Source organism: Phalaenopsis equestris, unplaced genomic scaffold (genome assembly GCF_001263595.1).
Source record: "Phalaenopsis equestris unplaced genomic scaffold, ASM126359v1 Scaffold001187, whole genome shotgun sequence".
NCBI lineage: Eukaryota > Viridiplantae > Streptophyta > Magnoliopsida > Asparagales > Orchidaceae > Phalaenopsis > Phalaenopsis equestris.
The window spans coordinates 57,598-71,035 of record NW_018165626.1 but is presented as its reverse complement, the minus strand read 5'-3'; the positions used below and the strand labels follow the sequence as shown (position 1 = coordinate 71,035).

Below are 13,438 nucleotides of genomic sequence, written 5' to 3'. Positions count from 1 at the left end.
AATTCAAATCAATTTTCGAGCAATTAACAATCTTCGAGCTAAATTCACAGTCATACACTGTTAAGTATCTTTTTTCGAGCCGAGCTCGAGTCAATTTGAATTGGCTCGTAGTTCAGCTCATTTATTTCGATCCGATCTGAATTCAAGCCAAAATTTGAATTAATCTTCTAACAATCCTTGAGCTAAATTCACAAACCTATTTACATACACACCACTTGATTCTTATGTATTTACATATTAACACCTACATTTTTTACAGATACCACCTTCCACCTTACCTATGCATTAAAAAGTGTATCACTTTATAAAAGTTAAAACAGTGGTATTTTTTAAGTGATAAATAATTTGGATGGTACAAATGTAAAAAACTATAGTCAATAGATATGTAAAAACAGAAAAATTAGGTGGCATATATGTAAATGCCCTAAGATAAATTTGTACAGACCAACGGTCGATAGCAGTTTCCCATGTAAGATGCAGAAAAAAAATTATTTGAAATTTAATGAATCCCAAAATCAACTTTTCTTCCACTTATACCTGACCACCCAATTCGTATAATTCCAACATGAACAAAATTTGTGCCATTAAGGCCAAATCGTAGAAGCCAGACTTGTTATTAGATCAGTTAGAGATGATTTTGAGGAGCTCTATATCAAACAGCAAGGTCTTGTCTATAAGGCCCTGATTCTTCAGCACAAAATCCAGAGCTCTCTGCCCCTAAAGAATAATAAAATTAAGGGGACATTTACATATATATATACCACTCAATTCTTATGTATTTACATGTCTGACAGGATAAGCTGCTTATCCCAAAATCAACATTTTCTACTTTGGGCCTGTTTGGGGCAGCTTGTGCGTTTCAGGATAAGCTGCTTATCCTGAAACGCGGCCCGTGGGCCGGCCGCAGTGGTCGACCCGAGGCCCGCATTTAGTGTGAAAACCCAAACGCAGTTTTGGATAAGCTGGCGAAATGCGCGAACCAAACGGTACGGCGGCGTTTTCAAAACGCCGCCTGCACTTATAAATTGCCCCAAACGGACCACTAGACTTATGACACTTGAGGTGGCATGTATCTAAAAGTTGAAATTAAGGTGTTAGATATGTAAATATATAGGAATTGAGTTGTATGTATGTAAATCTTGCTGAAATTAAATTATTTTCTCAGTAGAAGACGAAGCAAGATAAAAGCAAGGGAAAAAAAGTTGGGTTAAGCTTACTGAAAAGGTTGTAGGTCTTGGCCCAAGCTTATTAAAGTCATTATCAGGATACCCCAATTCAGGTGGTACAATTAGCCTGCATTGCTGAGAATTTGACCGTTAGGATTCAAAAAGAGAACATAATAACAATATACAAGTGAATTTATTGTGACCTTCCTTGCAAGCGTACATGAGGTTTATCACTTGGTAGTTTTGGGTGAAGTAAAAATAATAATTCCTCTTCAATTACCTATCACTAGGTTACAAGATAAATAGGAGGGGAATAACATAAAATTAGGAAAGCCACAAAATTTCAATGCTAGAAAAAAAGAAAAAAAAATTACCAACTATAGATAATTCCCAAAGTAGAAAATGTTGAAAGTATAAAGTAATAAAAATAGAAGATGCCAAAAACAAAATTCCTAAAATTTGGACACCCTCTCAAGTTGGAGCATAAATATCTATTATGCCCAACTTGCTTATAAGGAGCTCAAAACTAGACCTGAAAAGTCCTTTGGTGAAGATATTTGTTATTTGTTGTGTTGCCCGTATGAAATTCATGCAAATAGCTCCACAATCAATCTTCTTTTCTGTGAGTGTCTATCAATTTTCACATGTTTGTTCGATCATGTTGCACTGAATTTTCCACAATGTATATGACAGTTCTACTGTCACAGTACAACTTCATTGACATGTTTAACGGGATCCACAACTCTTTAACAATTCTCTTCAACTATAATCTCACATACTCCATTAGTCATAGCTCTATATTCTGGCTTGATACTACTCATTGCCATCACATTTTGTTTCTTACTTTACAATTTAACCAAATTTCCCTAAACATAAGTACAATATCCGGACATACATCTTCTGTCAATAGTTGAGCTTGCCTGGTGTACTATTTGGATACCCAAAAACCATGTTAACTGCTTCAAGGTGTTTCTCATAGGGCGAATGCATAAATTGACTTACCAAACTCATACAATGACGATCTATGGCTCTGCAAGTGATAAATATATCAACATTCCCACCAATTTTTTATATCAAACTATATTCAGTAGGTCACCTTCCTTCCTGTCTCCCAGTTTCTGACTGGGATTAATGGGAATGTCGACAAGCCTATTACAATCATTTGTCCCAATTTTCTTAGGAAGATCAAGAACATACTTCTGCTGGAAAACAACAAATCCTTTCTTCGATCTAGCAATCTCTATGCCAAGGAAATATCTCAAAGATCCTAAGTCTTTGGTCTAAAAAACAGATGATTGGGGAGTCTTCAATAAGTTCATGTCATATATATCATCTCCGATGAGAATTATATTGTCAGCATACATGATAAATTTGTCTATCATTCCATTCTTTGAATGTCTGAAGAACATTTTATGATCTCATTGCCCTTGGGCATTCCCTTGATCTTTAATAAACAATGTAAATTCGCAAACCACGGTTTCAATGACCGCTTCAACCCATATAAAGACTTTTTAGTTTATAAACATTTGCGTCGAACTTCTCACTAAATCTTAGAGGTGCATCCATGTAAACTTCTTCTAAGTCTCTATTGAAAAATAAATTTTTTGTATCTAACTGTTGTAAGGGCTACTCAAGATTAATTGCAAGTCATAAAACTCTTATAGAGTATAGTTTTGTGTAAGTTATGGAGTATAGTATTGTGATTGAGGTGATAGTCTCAAAGTAATCAATGTCATGGGTTTGAGTGAAGCCAATCGAGCATTGTACCGTTATGGAGAGCCAACAAAATTATATGTGAGTATAAACACCCATTTATATCCAACAGTTTTCTTCCTAATAGGAAAATAAACCTTCCCACGTGCCAATTTTTTCAAAGCATTCATCTCCTTGAAGACAGTCTCCTTCCACTTAAAAACTTTTAGGGCATCGTGCATAGTGTAGGAAACTCCGTACAAGATAAATCTGAGGTAAATGCATGAAAAATAGGAGAAAGATTTTCATATGACACATAATGAGAAAATGGATGTTGAATGCAAGATCTCACCCCATTACAAGCGTCAATGACAAGACTAGAATCATCAGACTAAGGATAAGAGTACGACTCGGGTTCATAACTAGAAGCTCAGAATTTGAAGATGAAGTGGACTGATTATGGGGCAAAGGCTCCTAAGCAGTGTAAGAGATTCATAGACAGTTAGAGGTTCTACTACTGAGACGGCGAAAATTGCTTTGGCTTCCTATTAATATAGAGTTATAGCAAGCAAGCATAACTTCATTTATTGAGAGTTTTCCTGGTTATCTCCTAAGAAGTAATTGACCACGAGCATACATCGTTGTGGGCAATCTTTTTAAACCCAGAACAAACCAAAATTGCTTTTATCCACTGGCTCAAATATAAAAGTCCTTTATAAGGCTTTCCTTATATGTTTGCTAAGGCTGAGTATGGTCTGTTTCGTTTTGGATCACCCTTCTTTAGTTCATGTTACGAAAACTGTTTTATAAGATATCTTCATATCCGTCCTTTCTATTTTTTCTTTTTATTTATTTAGTTCATTCTTACCTTTCCTTGCTATGCTACTCTAAGCATATGCTGTGTGAAAAGGGAGTTCTAAATGGCTAAATACAACGAGGGCATTTCATTCAAAAAACAAAAATGGGCGGCGCGAACATATAATTATAAAAGTAGAAAATACAAAAGAATCGAAAACATAAATGCTTAAAAATTCCAGCAAACTTTATATCTGAAAATAAAATTAATGATTTGTATGTACAAATACTTCAATGTAACGTCCAAGGAATTATAATCTGGTTTGCCTCTAGTCAGCACATTATTAGTGAATGAAAAACAATAGGGGCATTTACATACATACCACCCAAATCTTATGCTTTTACATATCTAATACCTAGACTTTGCTTTTTACATTTATACCACTCAAATATTTTATATCACATAAAAAATACCACAATTTTAACTTTTATAAAATGAAATACACCTTTTCAGGCATAGACAATGTTAAATAAATGTGTTAAATATATGTAAAAAATTGAAATTTAGGTGTTAAATATGTAAATACAAAAGAATTGAGTGGTATGCATATAAATATTCCAAAAAGCATGATATCCTTATATAAATTGTATTAAGATGGGATTAAAAATCATTGGATTTGATTTAAATTTGGTGCTATATATCTAAAGAGTTTGTATGGCACTAATTTCAAAATAATCCCAGTGATTTTTAAGTCCATCCTAATTCGATTTGTATCATGATATTTGACATAACTTTTCTCAGTGAATTAATATATATTCGTCCTCCATTATTACAGTTTCTGCTTTATCAGTACGAATTACTTGTGGAAACTATGGGTCAAAAAGAATTTATTATAAACAAGAACTGAAATTATAAACTATTGTATTATAGTTTAGAAATAATGAAACAGATATGAAAGAATTGCCCAGGAATGAGTAGAGTGTCAAAAGAGTCCCCTGGCTATTTACAAGAGCCATTTTAGTTCTAAATTAGTCCCCAAGCTCTTTTAATATTGACTGAAATAGTCTCCAAAAAAGTCTATTTCAACCCCTATTAAAATAGTTTAACGACCAAATTGACATTTTTATAGACTTCAGCACTAAAATGACCAATCCAAAGGATCTGGGAAATAAAAGAGTGTATAAAACTATATTAACATATTCTGGTACAATTTGTATTAGAGTGATGAGGCAAAATATTTAGAATTGGAAAACCAAAGTTTAAAATTAGAAGGCATTTAAAAATTTTTTTAAGAGAGAACTAATCCATAAGTGTTGTTTTTCACTTTATATAAAACTATTATAATTCTTTGATCTCGTAAACCATATATGTTATATCAGGTTGGATCGTAAAGATAATAATTACTTGAGGATATCTATTGGATTTTTTTTCCTGCGTAATTCTAAATTACCAAAATTTACAACCATCTACCCATTCATTCGGTAATCTTGCCATGTAGAGATGGAATACTTTGGCCCAGTTATAATACTTACAAATTAGAAGCACACTTCTTCTCCTGGGACTTCTCCTCCTGGGATTCAGATGCTCTCCAATTATTATTGTAATTGAACGAATTGAAGTTATCAAATCTGGCCATCCGATCCTATTTGGATGGCCAAGATTCGATTTTTAAAAGTCAGCGTGGTTTTCAAACAGCTTCGACAAATGAATTGGTTGATTGAGAAAGTTATCGAGAAATTGGAGAGAATCCAAATTCCTTCTCCAATGCAGAGTTGAATAAAATCCTTGAATATGTTACAATTGAATTACAACTTAAAACCTAATATATGATGCAATAAAATTAGTTTCAAACTTAAGAATGTAAGGCATCAAAATTTTATTTATAGTCCTTCAAGTTGAATATGGGGAAATGAAACAGGCGGTCTATTTCAACCCCTATTAAAATAGTTTAACGACCAAATTGACATTTTTATAGACTTCAGCACTAAAATGACCAATCCAAAGGATCTGGGACTGTTTTGACACTTTTCTCGTTTGAATCAAGAAAATAATTCTACATGCAGAACACACCTAATAGGTTATTTAAGATAGAAGTGCCAAACACTAATAGATTTAATACCTCACCTCCTGATACCTCCCAGAGACATGCCAATTATAGCTTCTTCAAATGCTGGTATGACCTGAAAAATCACAATATCATACGCCAACAAGGTCAGGAAGTTAATTTGAAGTGCCACAAGTATTTTGTTTTCTAGAAAGGAATGTCTTCATAAATAAAAGAGTGTATAAAATTATATTAACATATTCTGATACAATTTGTATTAGAGTGATGAGGCAAAATATTTAGAATTGGAAAACCAAAGTTTAAAATTAGAAGACATTTAAAAATTTTTAAGAGAGAACTAATCCCTAGTGTTGTTTTTCGCTTTATATAAAACTATTATAATTCTTTGATCTCGTAAACCATATATGTTATATCAGGTTGGATCGTAAAGATAATAATTACTTGAGGTTATCCATTCATTCGGTAATCTTGCCATGTAGAGATGGAATACTTTGGCCCAGTTATAATACTTACAAATTAGAAGCACACTTCTTCTCCTGGGACTTCTCCTCCTGGGATTCAGATGCTCTCCAATTATTATTGTAATTGAACGAATTGAAGTTATCAAATCTGGCCATCCGATCCTATTTGGATGGCCAAGATTCGATTTTTAAAAGTCAGCGTGGTTTTCAAACAGCTTCGACAAATGAATTGGTTGATTGAGAAAGTTATCGAGAAATTGGAGGGAATCCAAATTCCTTCTCCAATGCAGAGTTGAATAAAATCCTTGAAATTGTTACAATTGAATTACAACTTAAAACCAAATATATGATGCAATAAAATTAGTTTCAAACTTAAAAATGTAAGGCACAAAATTTTATTTATTGTCCTTCAAGTTGAATATGGGGAAATGAAACAGGCGTCAAAAGGAAATTTTAACTAAGAATCCCCTCCAGTAGAAGGAACATTATCTGTGATATTTATAAATAATCCAAGCCATGAATCTACATTACATTCAGTTAAAATTAACAATTTTCCAATATGAAAAATATTTATTAACATCTTTCAAAATTGATAGATTTTCTTATATCCATTCAAGCACATCGAATCATTTCCATCCCTTGTGCCTATGCAAAAATTAAATTCATTAAACAAGCTTGACAAGTAATTAATGAGGTAGAGAATTTTGATATTCATGCATTTTTATTAACCCATTAAATTAACTTATTTAAAAAATCAAGGAACAAAAGAAGCTATCTTTTACTTTTAAGTAATTAACGAAAACCTGAAATGAAATTTCAGGTGCAGAGGGCGGTATGCGCCCCCACTACAGAGAAACTTCTTAGGGGCCGTTTGATTAGCTAAAAAAAAGGAATGCAAAGTAAGAGAAATAATATCAATTTGAAATGTGGTGGATTTGAAAAATTTTAAAATTACTTGGTTGGGTGTAAAATAAATGCAGATTATAATTTTTTATATTTGATTTGAAATAAAATAAATTCAATATAAAATTCAATAGCAAAAGTGGCAGCGGCGGAGGCGGTAGTGGCAGGCACCAGAAGCTTGTGCAGTGAACTTAAAAATTGGTCAAATCAGTGAGTTTTGGATTTGCCAAAATTAAGCTAAGGGGCGAGTTTCAAATATTTCTTTTTTAACCAACCAAACGCCAAACCTATGGAAACCCTCGCAAAAGGAATACATCATACAGGTAATGTAGCAAACCTCAAAAAAAAAAAAAGATGCATTACACTGATAATGCAGCAAACCAAATAGCCCATACGAATATAGGAATGCAACACTGATAATGTAGGAAACCAAAGTCCATACAAATATAGGAATGCGACTGCTATAACAATAATAATTAAAAAAAATAATTGTAATATAAATTATATGGATTAGGAGATTACACTGGATTCAACTAACAATAATTATACTTGGATCCAGCTCTCCATGTAGAGGTGATAATATACGAAGTTCTAAATGCTAATTTGAAACTAAAAATTCGATTTCAGATGGAGCCAATTTTGACTCAAGATGATGAAATTTAAGTCAAATTTTGAGTTGAGTCAAGTCAAGCTTATATAAGTGTTTATTAAATATGAATTAATTTGCATGCCAATATGTACATGAATATGTATAAATTATATTATATTAATCATAAAAATTGTACTTACGCATCATAAAAGAGAGAAGTAATACAATTCAATAACCGAATAATGACAATTTGAGTTCAAAATCTTAAGCATTTTAAAGGTGTCCCTGAATTAATCATAGGGTTCTATAAGCAGGGATGATGGGATCAGTCCATAGATTTTCTATTCTTGTAGTATTTACCTAGAAAGGATACAACGAATAAGAAGATTTTAATGATACCGCTTTGCCAATTTGAACTAATCCTATCCTGTGCCTCGAATACAGGAAAAGTTTAAGGTCCGAATGATGATATTAAAAAATTAAAACCATCACATAACCACAAGGTTTTAATTCCCAATTAGATAAAACACGAAAGCGGCAAGTTAAATACAAGGATCAAGTAAAATAGAAATAATCTATGACGAGAAATTTACATACATACCATCTATTTCCTACATATTTACATATCTCACATCTAAACTTTCTATTTTACATTTAAACCACTCAAATCTTTCATATCACATCAAAAATACTACCATTTTAACTTTTAAAAAGTGAAATACACCTTTTTATGCATAGGCAAAATGGCGTGTATGTAAAAAAATTGAAGTTTAGCTGTTAGATATGTAAACACAAAGGAGTTGAGTGGCATGAATGTAAATCTACCAAATAAATAACAAAAAATGAAATGCTAGAACAAGCTGATGCAGGCCCTAATATGACCAAGTAATTATACCTGCTGTGATCCAAGCTTGAATTTGAAAAAATCCTTATCTTCACCCTGAAGATCAGAAACAATTGTTTTAAGAGGTATTTTCCAAATTTAATTAATGATAATGTCGCCATAATCTATCTAATAAATCAAATATCTCAAGATCATAGAAATAGAAAAAATCTTTCTATGGACATTTACATAAGCAGCACACAATGCTTATGCATTTAAATATCTGACTCCTAAACTTTCATATTTACACAACACTCTAAACTTTAATATCACATCAAAAATAGCGCTACTACCACTTTTTAAAATTGAAATACACCTTCCCATGCATAGGTTTAAAGCACCAATGTGCTATGTATGTAAAGACAAAAGTTTAGGTTTGAGATATGTGAATTGTGTGCTACAAATGTAAATTTGCCTTCTTTTAAATGCTTTAATAAGAGTAAGACTGCAAAATACCAGATCCAAGGTTAGATTAAAGGAGTAGAATTGCATATTACCTCAAATGAACCGCCTTTAGTCTTATTACGGGCTTCGAAAATTCGTCCATAGTATCCAATTGTGTAACCATCCCAGTCAACCTTAAATGCAATCATAATTTCATGTTTGCATCAGAGTTCATGCAGCTCAAACTCAACAAAAGGGAATATCACAGGGGCTATATAAGAACTACGAATATCTAATCCTAACAGATTTATACATATTCACTAACATAAAAATATTTTTATCTGGAATGTTTAGTCCAACTTTCATGCTAATTATTAAAATTAAAAAAGTTGTTTGCTTCCATTTTACTATTAATCTCCGAAAAATCCCAGTGGGGTTCATTCCAAATGGCATGTAGATTGTGTGTATTTGGTCAGGATCCAAGCCTGTTGCCTATAGTGAGAGCCAAATTAACTCATCAGGCCAAGGCCTGTTAGTCAATTACATTCATTTGACCTCCTAAACTGAACTAACCTAATACAGTCCCAACTATCCTAAAATGGCCATTAGTTGAGTTAACATGGCCTTAAACGACTTAGCATAATGCTTGTTGTCCTAATATGGTCCTAGTTCACCTAAAATGATTCAAAATGACTTCCTATCTGATCTAACATAGTCTCAAGTAAGTTAATGTGATTTCAAATGACCTAGCACTGCTTAGATGGGGTCCCAGTTGACCTAGTATTGTCCTTGTTGACTTTGCCAATCCAAATAGGCCCAAAAAGATAGTTGGCATAATCGACCCAACTTGAGCACAACAGACCAAATTTATCCCGGACTAACATGGCAGAGCCCCAGATAGCCTTAGTTGAGTCATATTAACTCATTAGACTTAGCTGGGAATAGCATTTAAACACAACTCAAGCTCAAGTGAATCACTGGTCAAACCTAATTGACTAAATTGGACTGAACTGGCTCAAGATTGACTTAATTAACCCAACCGAACATTATAGCTCTTCGAGAGTGCAATCATCGCCTTAATTGGCTCAATTGATCATCGACCTAGTTTAATTGGCCCATTGGCTAACCTAGACTAACTCAATTAAGTAGGAAAAACCCAACTTTGCTAATTAAATTGTCTTAAATTAATCGACCACCCCTTGGCTAACCTAGACTAGCCTAATTAAGTTATCAAATTAATCTGGACCATCTAAATTAAGTTGAGAATTAATGTAAAAAAGCTCAATTAGGAGAATCAAACTAAATTGGCCCAATCACCCCATGGTCAGGCCAATTAGGCCTTGAACAGTTGAAATGTACTAGACCGAGCCATCTAAATCATATTGGATTCAGGCCTAATTGGCTAATCTAAGATAAATTATGGACCCTCACCAACAATTGAATACTTAAACCCTATTGAATCAGTCCAAGGAGTCTAATTAAGCTCATTTAGCTAAAAGAGGTTAAGGTCATGAAATTGAGTCAAATGAAATTAACAACTTGAACCAAATTGGCTCGTTAGATTGGGCCGATGCTACTTTACAAAGCATGAACACTTCAAAACAGCTTTCATGTTCATGTCTGACACGAACATGCCTTAGAAACGTTTAGAAACGTGCTTGACACACAAAATCATATTTTATGGTGATGTATCTCACTTCCCGAGTGATGTGCTCCCACCTCATTAGGATAAGAGAGTTGTGACTAGTAGAACTCTGAGCCAAGTGGATTCCACAGTTCATAACACTCTTTATAACCTTGAATCAAATTGAAACATAAACTACAATTAAAAATTGAAAACACTTACATGACACTTAAAGGACTTAAATTCCAACTATCCAATAGTTAAAAAAAAAATGAAAAAAAAAGCATCAAACTCAAACTACAACATGAACATAAAAATTAGAATGACTACCACATAAACCATAATTTTAGACAATTTGTCAGTCCACTAACGTAGATTAGGTTATGACGATGGTTGAATATGTCTTCATTGTGATTATGAATGTTTGTGCTTTGTATGCTCATGTTTATGCTCTGTGCCATTGTAGATGGATACTTAAACCGGTTACTAGATGTTAAGGCAGTTTGTATTAATCTGATATAAGCTAAAAAGAGGATAAAATGTAATCAAATTATATTTTATGCAGGTGTTTGTTTCCTTATGCACCCATATAAACACGACCAAATAGGACAAAGGGCATGACGCCTGAAGGTGCTAAGTCCATATGGCTAATTAAGCATTTTGGATCACCAATTCAAACCTAATTGTCTAATTAAGCTCATTTAGCTAAAAAAAGTTAAGCTCATGAAATTGAGTCAAATGAAATTAACAAATTGAACCAAATTGGCTCATTAGATTGGGTCGATGCTACTTTGTGAAGCATGAACACTTCAAAATGCCTTTCATGTTCATGTCTGACACGAACATGCCTTAAACACATCTAGACACGTGCTTGACACATAAAATCATATTTTATGGTGATGTATCTCACTTCCCAAGTGATGTGCTCCCACCTCATTAAGATAAGAGAGTTGTGAATAGTTGGACTCTTAGCCAAGCGGATTCCACAGTTCATAACACTCTTTATAGCCTTAAATCTAATTGAAGCATAAACTACAATTAAAAATTGAAAGCACTTTCATGACACTTAAGAACATAAATTCCAACTATACAACAATAAAAAAAAAATTTTAAAAAATAAACATCAAACTCAAACTACAACATGAACATAAAAATTAGAACGACTACCTCATAAACCATACTTTTAGACAATTTGTCAGTCCACTAACCTAGATTAGGTTATGACAATGGTTGAATGTGTCTTCTTTGTGATTATGATCGTTTGTGCTTTGTATGCTCATGTTTATGCTCTTTGCCATTGTAGATGGATACTTAGACCGGTTACTTGTTCATAGACTAGATGTTAGGGCAATTTCTATTAATCTGATATAAGCTAAAAAGGAGCATAAAATGTAATCAAATTATATTTTATGCAGGTGTTTGTTTTCTTATGTACCCATATAAACACGAACAAATAGGACAAAGGGCATGGCGCCTGAAGGTGTTAAGTCCATATGAGTGTTTTACTTGTGATATGTTGATGTGCATATTTTCTGTTTTGACCTTTGTTTTGAACATTTTTTAGGCATTTTGAACTTTCAATGTAACTCATAGAATTAGGTTAGGGTCTGCAGGTATGGGATGAGCAAGATGTGCCGCTACCAAACAATAACTAGTGATGCCTGGATGACCCGAAACACGACAACAAAAGGAGAAGCAGATGAACTATGATAAAAATCCATGGGTCATCGTAGTTCTAGGAATACTCCGGAGTATATATGGGCAAGAGCTCGGTTGCCCATTTTCCTTTTCTTCAGGTGTGTGCCATTGTACCCAACCACATCAGCCTTTAATTTATATTATTTCTTTTGTGCATGTTGTTTGTTTATAAAATATACTCATTAGAGATAGATATTTTTTTATAGGATTCTTTCTGTGATGTGCACTTATGTTAGCCTAGATTTTGTTAAGCTCTTAGTGTAACATTTCTACTCAGCCTAACAACTCAATCAAATTTTTTAAAACCAAACTTAAAAATAAATAAAAATAAAAAAGAAATCACATCCCTAGCATTAAATTGCATAGAAATAACAATTAAAATCGAGTAGAAACTAATATGGCTCGTCTTCTAACCTGAGCAAGCGGATCATGTTCATCATATTAGCTTCTCCTTATTTTAGACATTCACCCATTGCACGAAAAAGAGAGCCAACCAGTGAGGATCATCGCCCTTATAGGGTGAACTCTGCCTTTTATATTCAACTTAGCCTATAAGGACTTTCTATGCCTGCATACATACTTAGGATGCATTCTCAACACAACCTTCAAGTATAAAAATCAAAGTGATCATTTCAGTTGAGTCAAAGTAAAAAGAAAAATAAAATGTGAATTAGTTAGGTGTACATGTTACACGAGCCACTTGATCTTCAGAATCGAGTTGTATGTCGTAACGCAATTTTCCTAAATAATAACAACCTACCACTCTCATTGTATGTGTAATCATCAACATGAATTTAAAAGATAGGTTTTAGCTGATAAACCTTCCAAGATGAGTTGTAAGTCCGGGCAAGTCAAGCTGGATTTCACCCCTCAGTTGGAGTGAAGTACTTGAGTTTCATCTTCTTAGACTATGTTCGAGCCTTCTGTCCTTATCGATAAAGCTCAACATAATTTAGGTTCTAAGACGATTCTATTGATTTTGACAATGGAAAGTCTTCACCTTGTGGGCAGGCAACACACCTTGGCAACACAAGATATGAAGAAATGAAATGAACATGTTTTGCATTTTCAAAGAAAGATTTGTATACAAATTAAATGAGAAAAAAAAGTTTTATTAATACTGAAAATTTCACTGATAAAACTAGATTGAAAATAGAAACTAGCTGAATTAAAACAG

The 13,438-nt window shown here is 33.2% G+C and overlaps 1 protein-coding gene across 3 annotated transcripts in view; it reads right to left on the bottom strand.

Annotated features, from left to right (window-relative positions):
* Positions 1-396: 396 nt before the first annotated feature.
* LOC110033454 (peptidyl-prolyl cis-trans isomerase FKBP19, chloroplastic) overlaps positions 397-13,438 on the bottom strand; it is a 30,231-nt gene continuing 17,189 nt past the window's right edge. Inside the window, exons 7-11 of one of the 3 annotated variants that reach the window (XM_020737436.1) lie at positions 9,053-9,133; positions 8,568-8,612; positions 5,779-5,834; positions 1,218-1,293; positions 397-717 (exon numbers count right to left, since the gene is read on the bottom strand). In XM_020737436.1, coding sequence (XP_020593095.1) covers positions 622-717; positions 1,218-1,293; positions 5,779-5,834; positions 8,568-8,612; positions 9,053-9,133 — 354 coding nt within the window. In that variant the 3' untranslated portion in view covers positions 397-621. Of the gene's footprint in view, positions 718-1,216; positions 1,302-5,773; positions 5,835-8,567; positions 8,613-9,052; positions 9,134-13,438 lie in introns of those variants that run through there. The other 2 variants (XM_020737437.1, XM_020737438.1) reach the window with 2 other exon arrangements.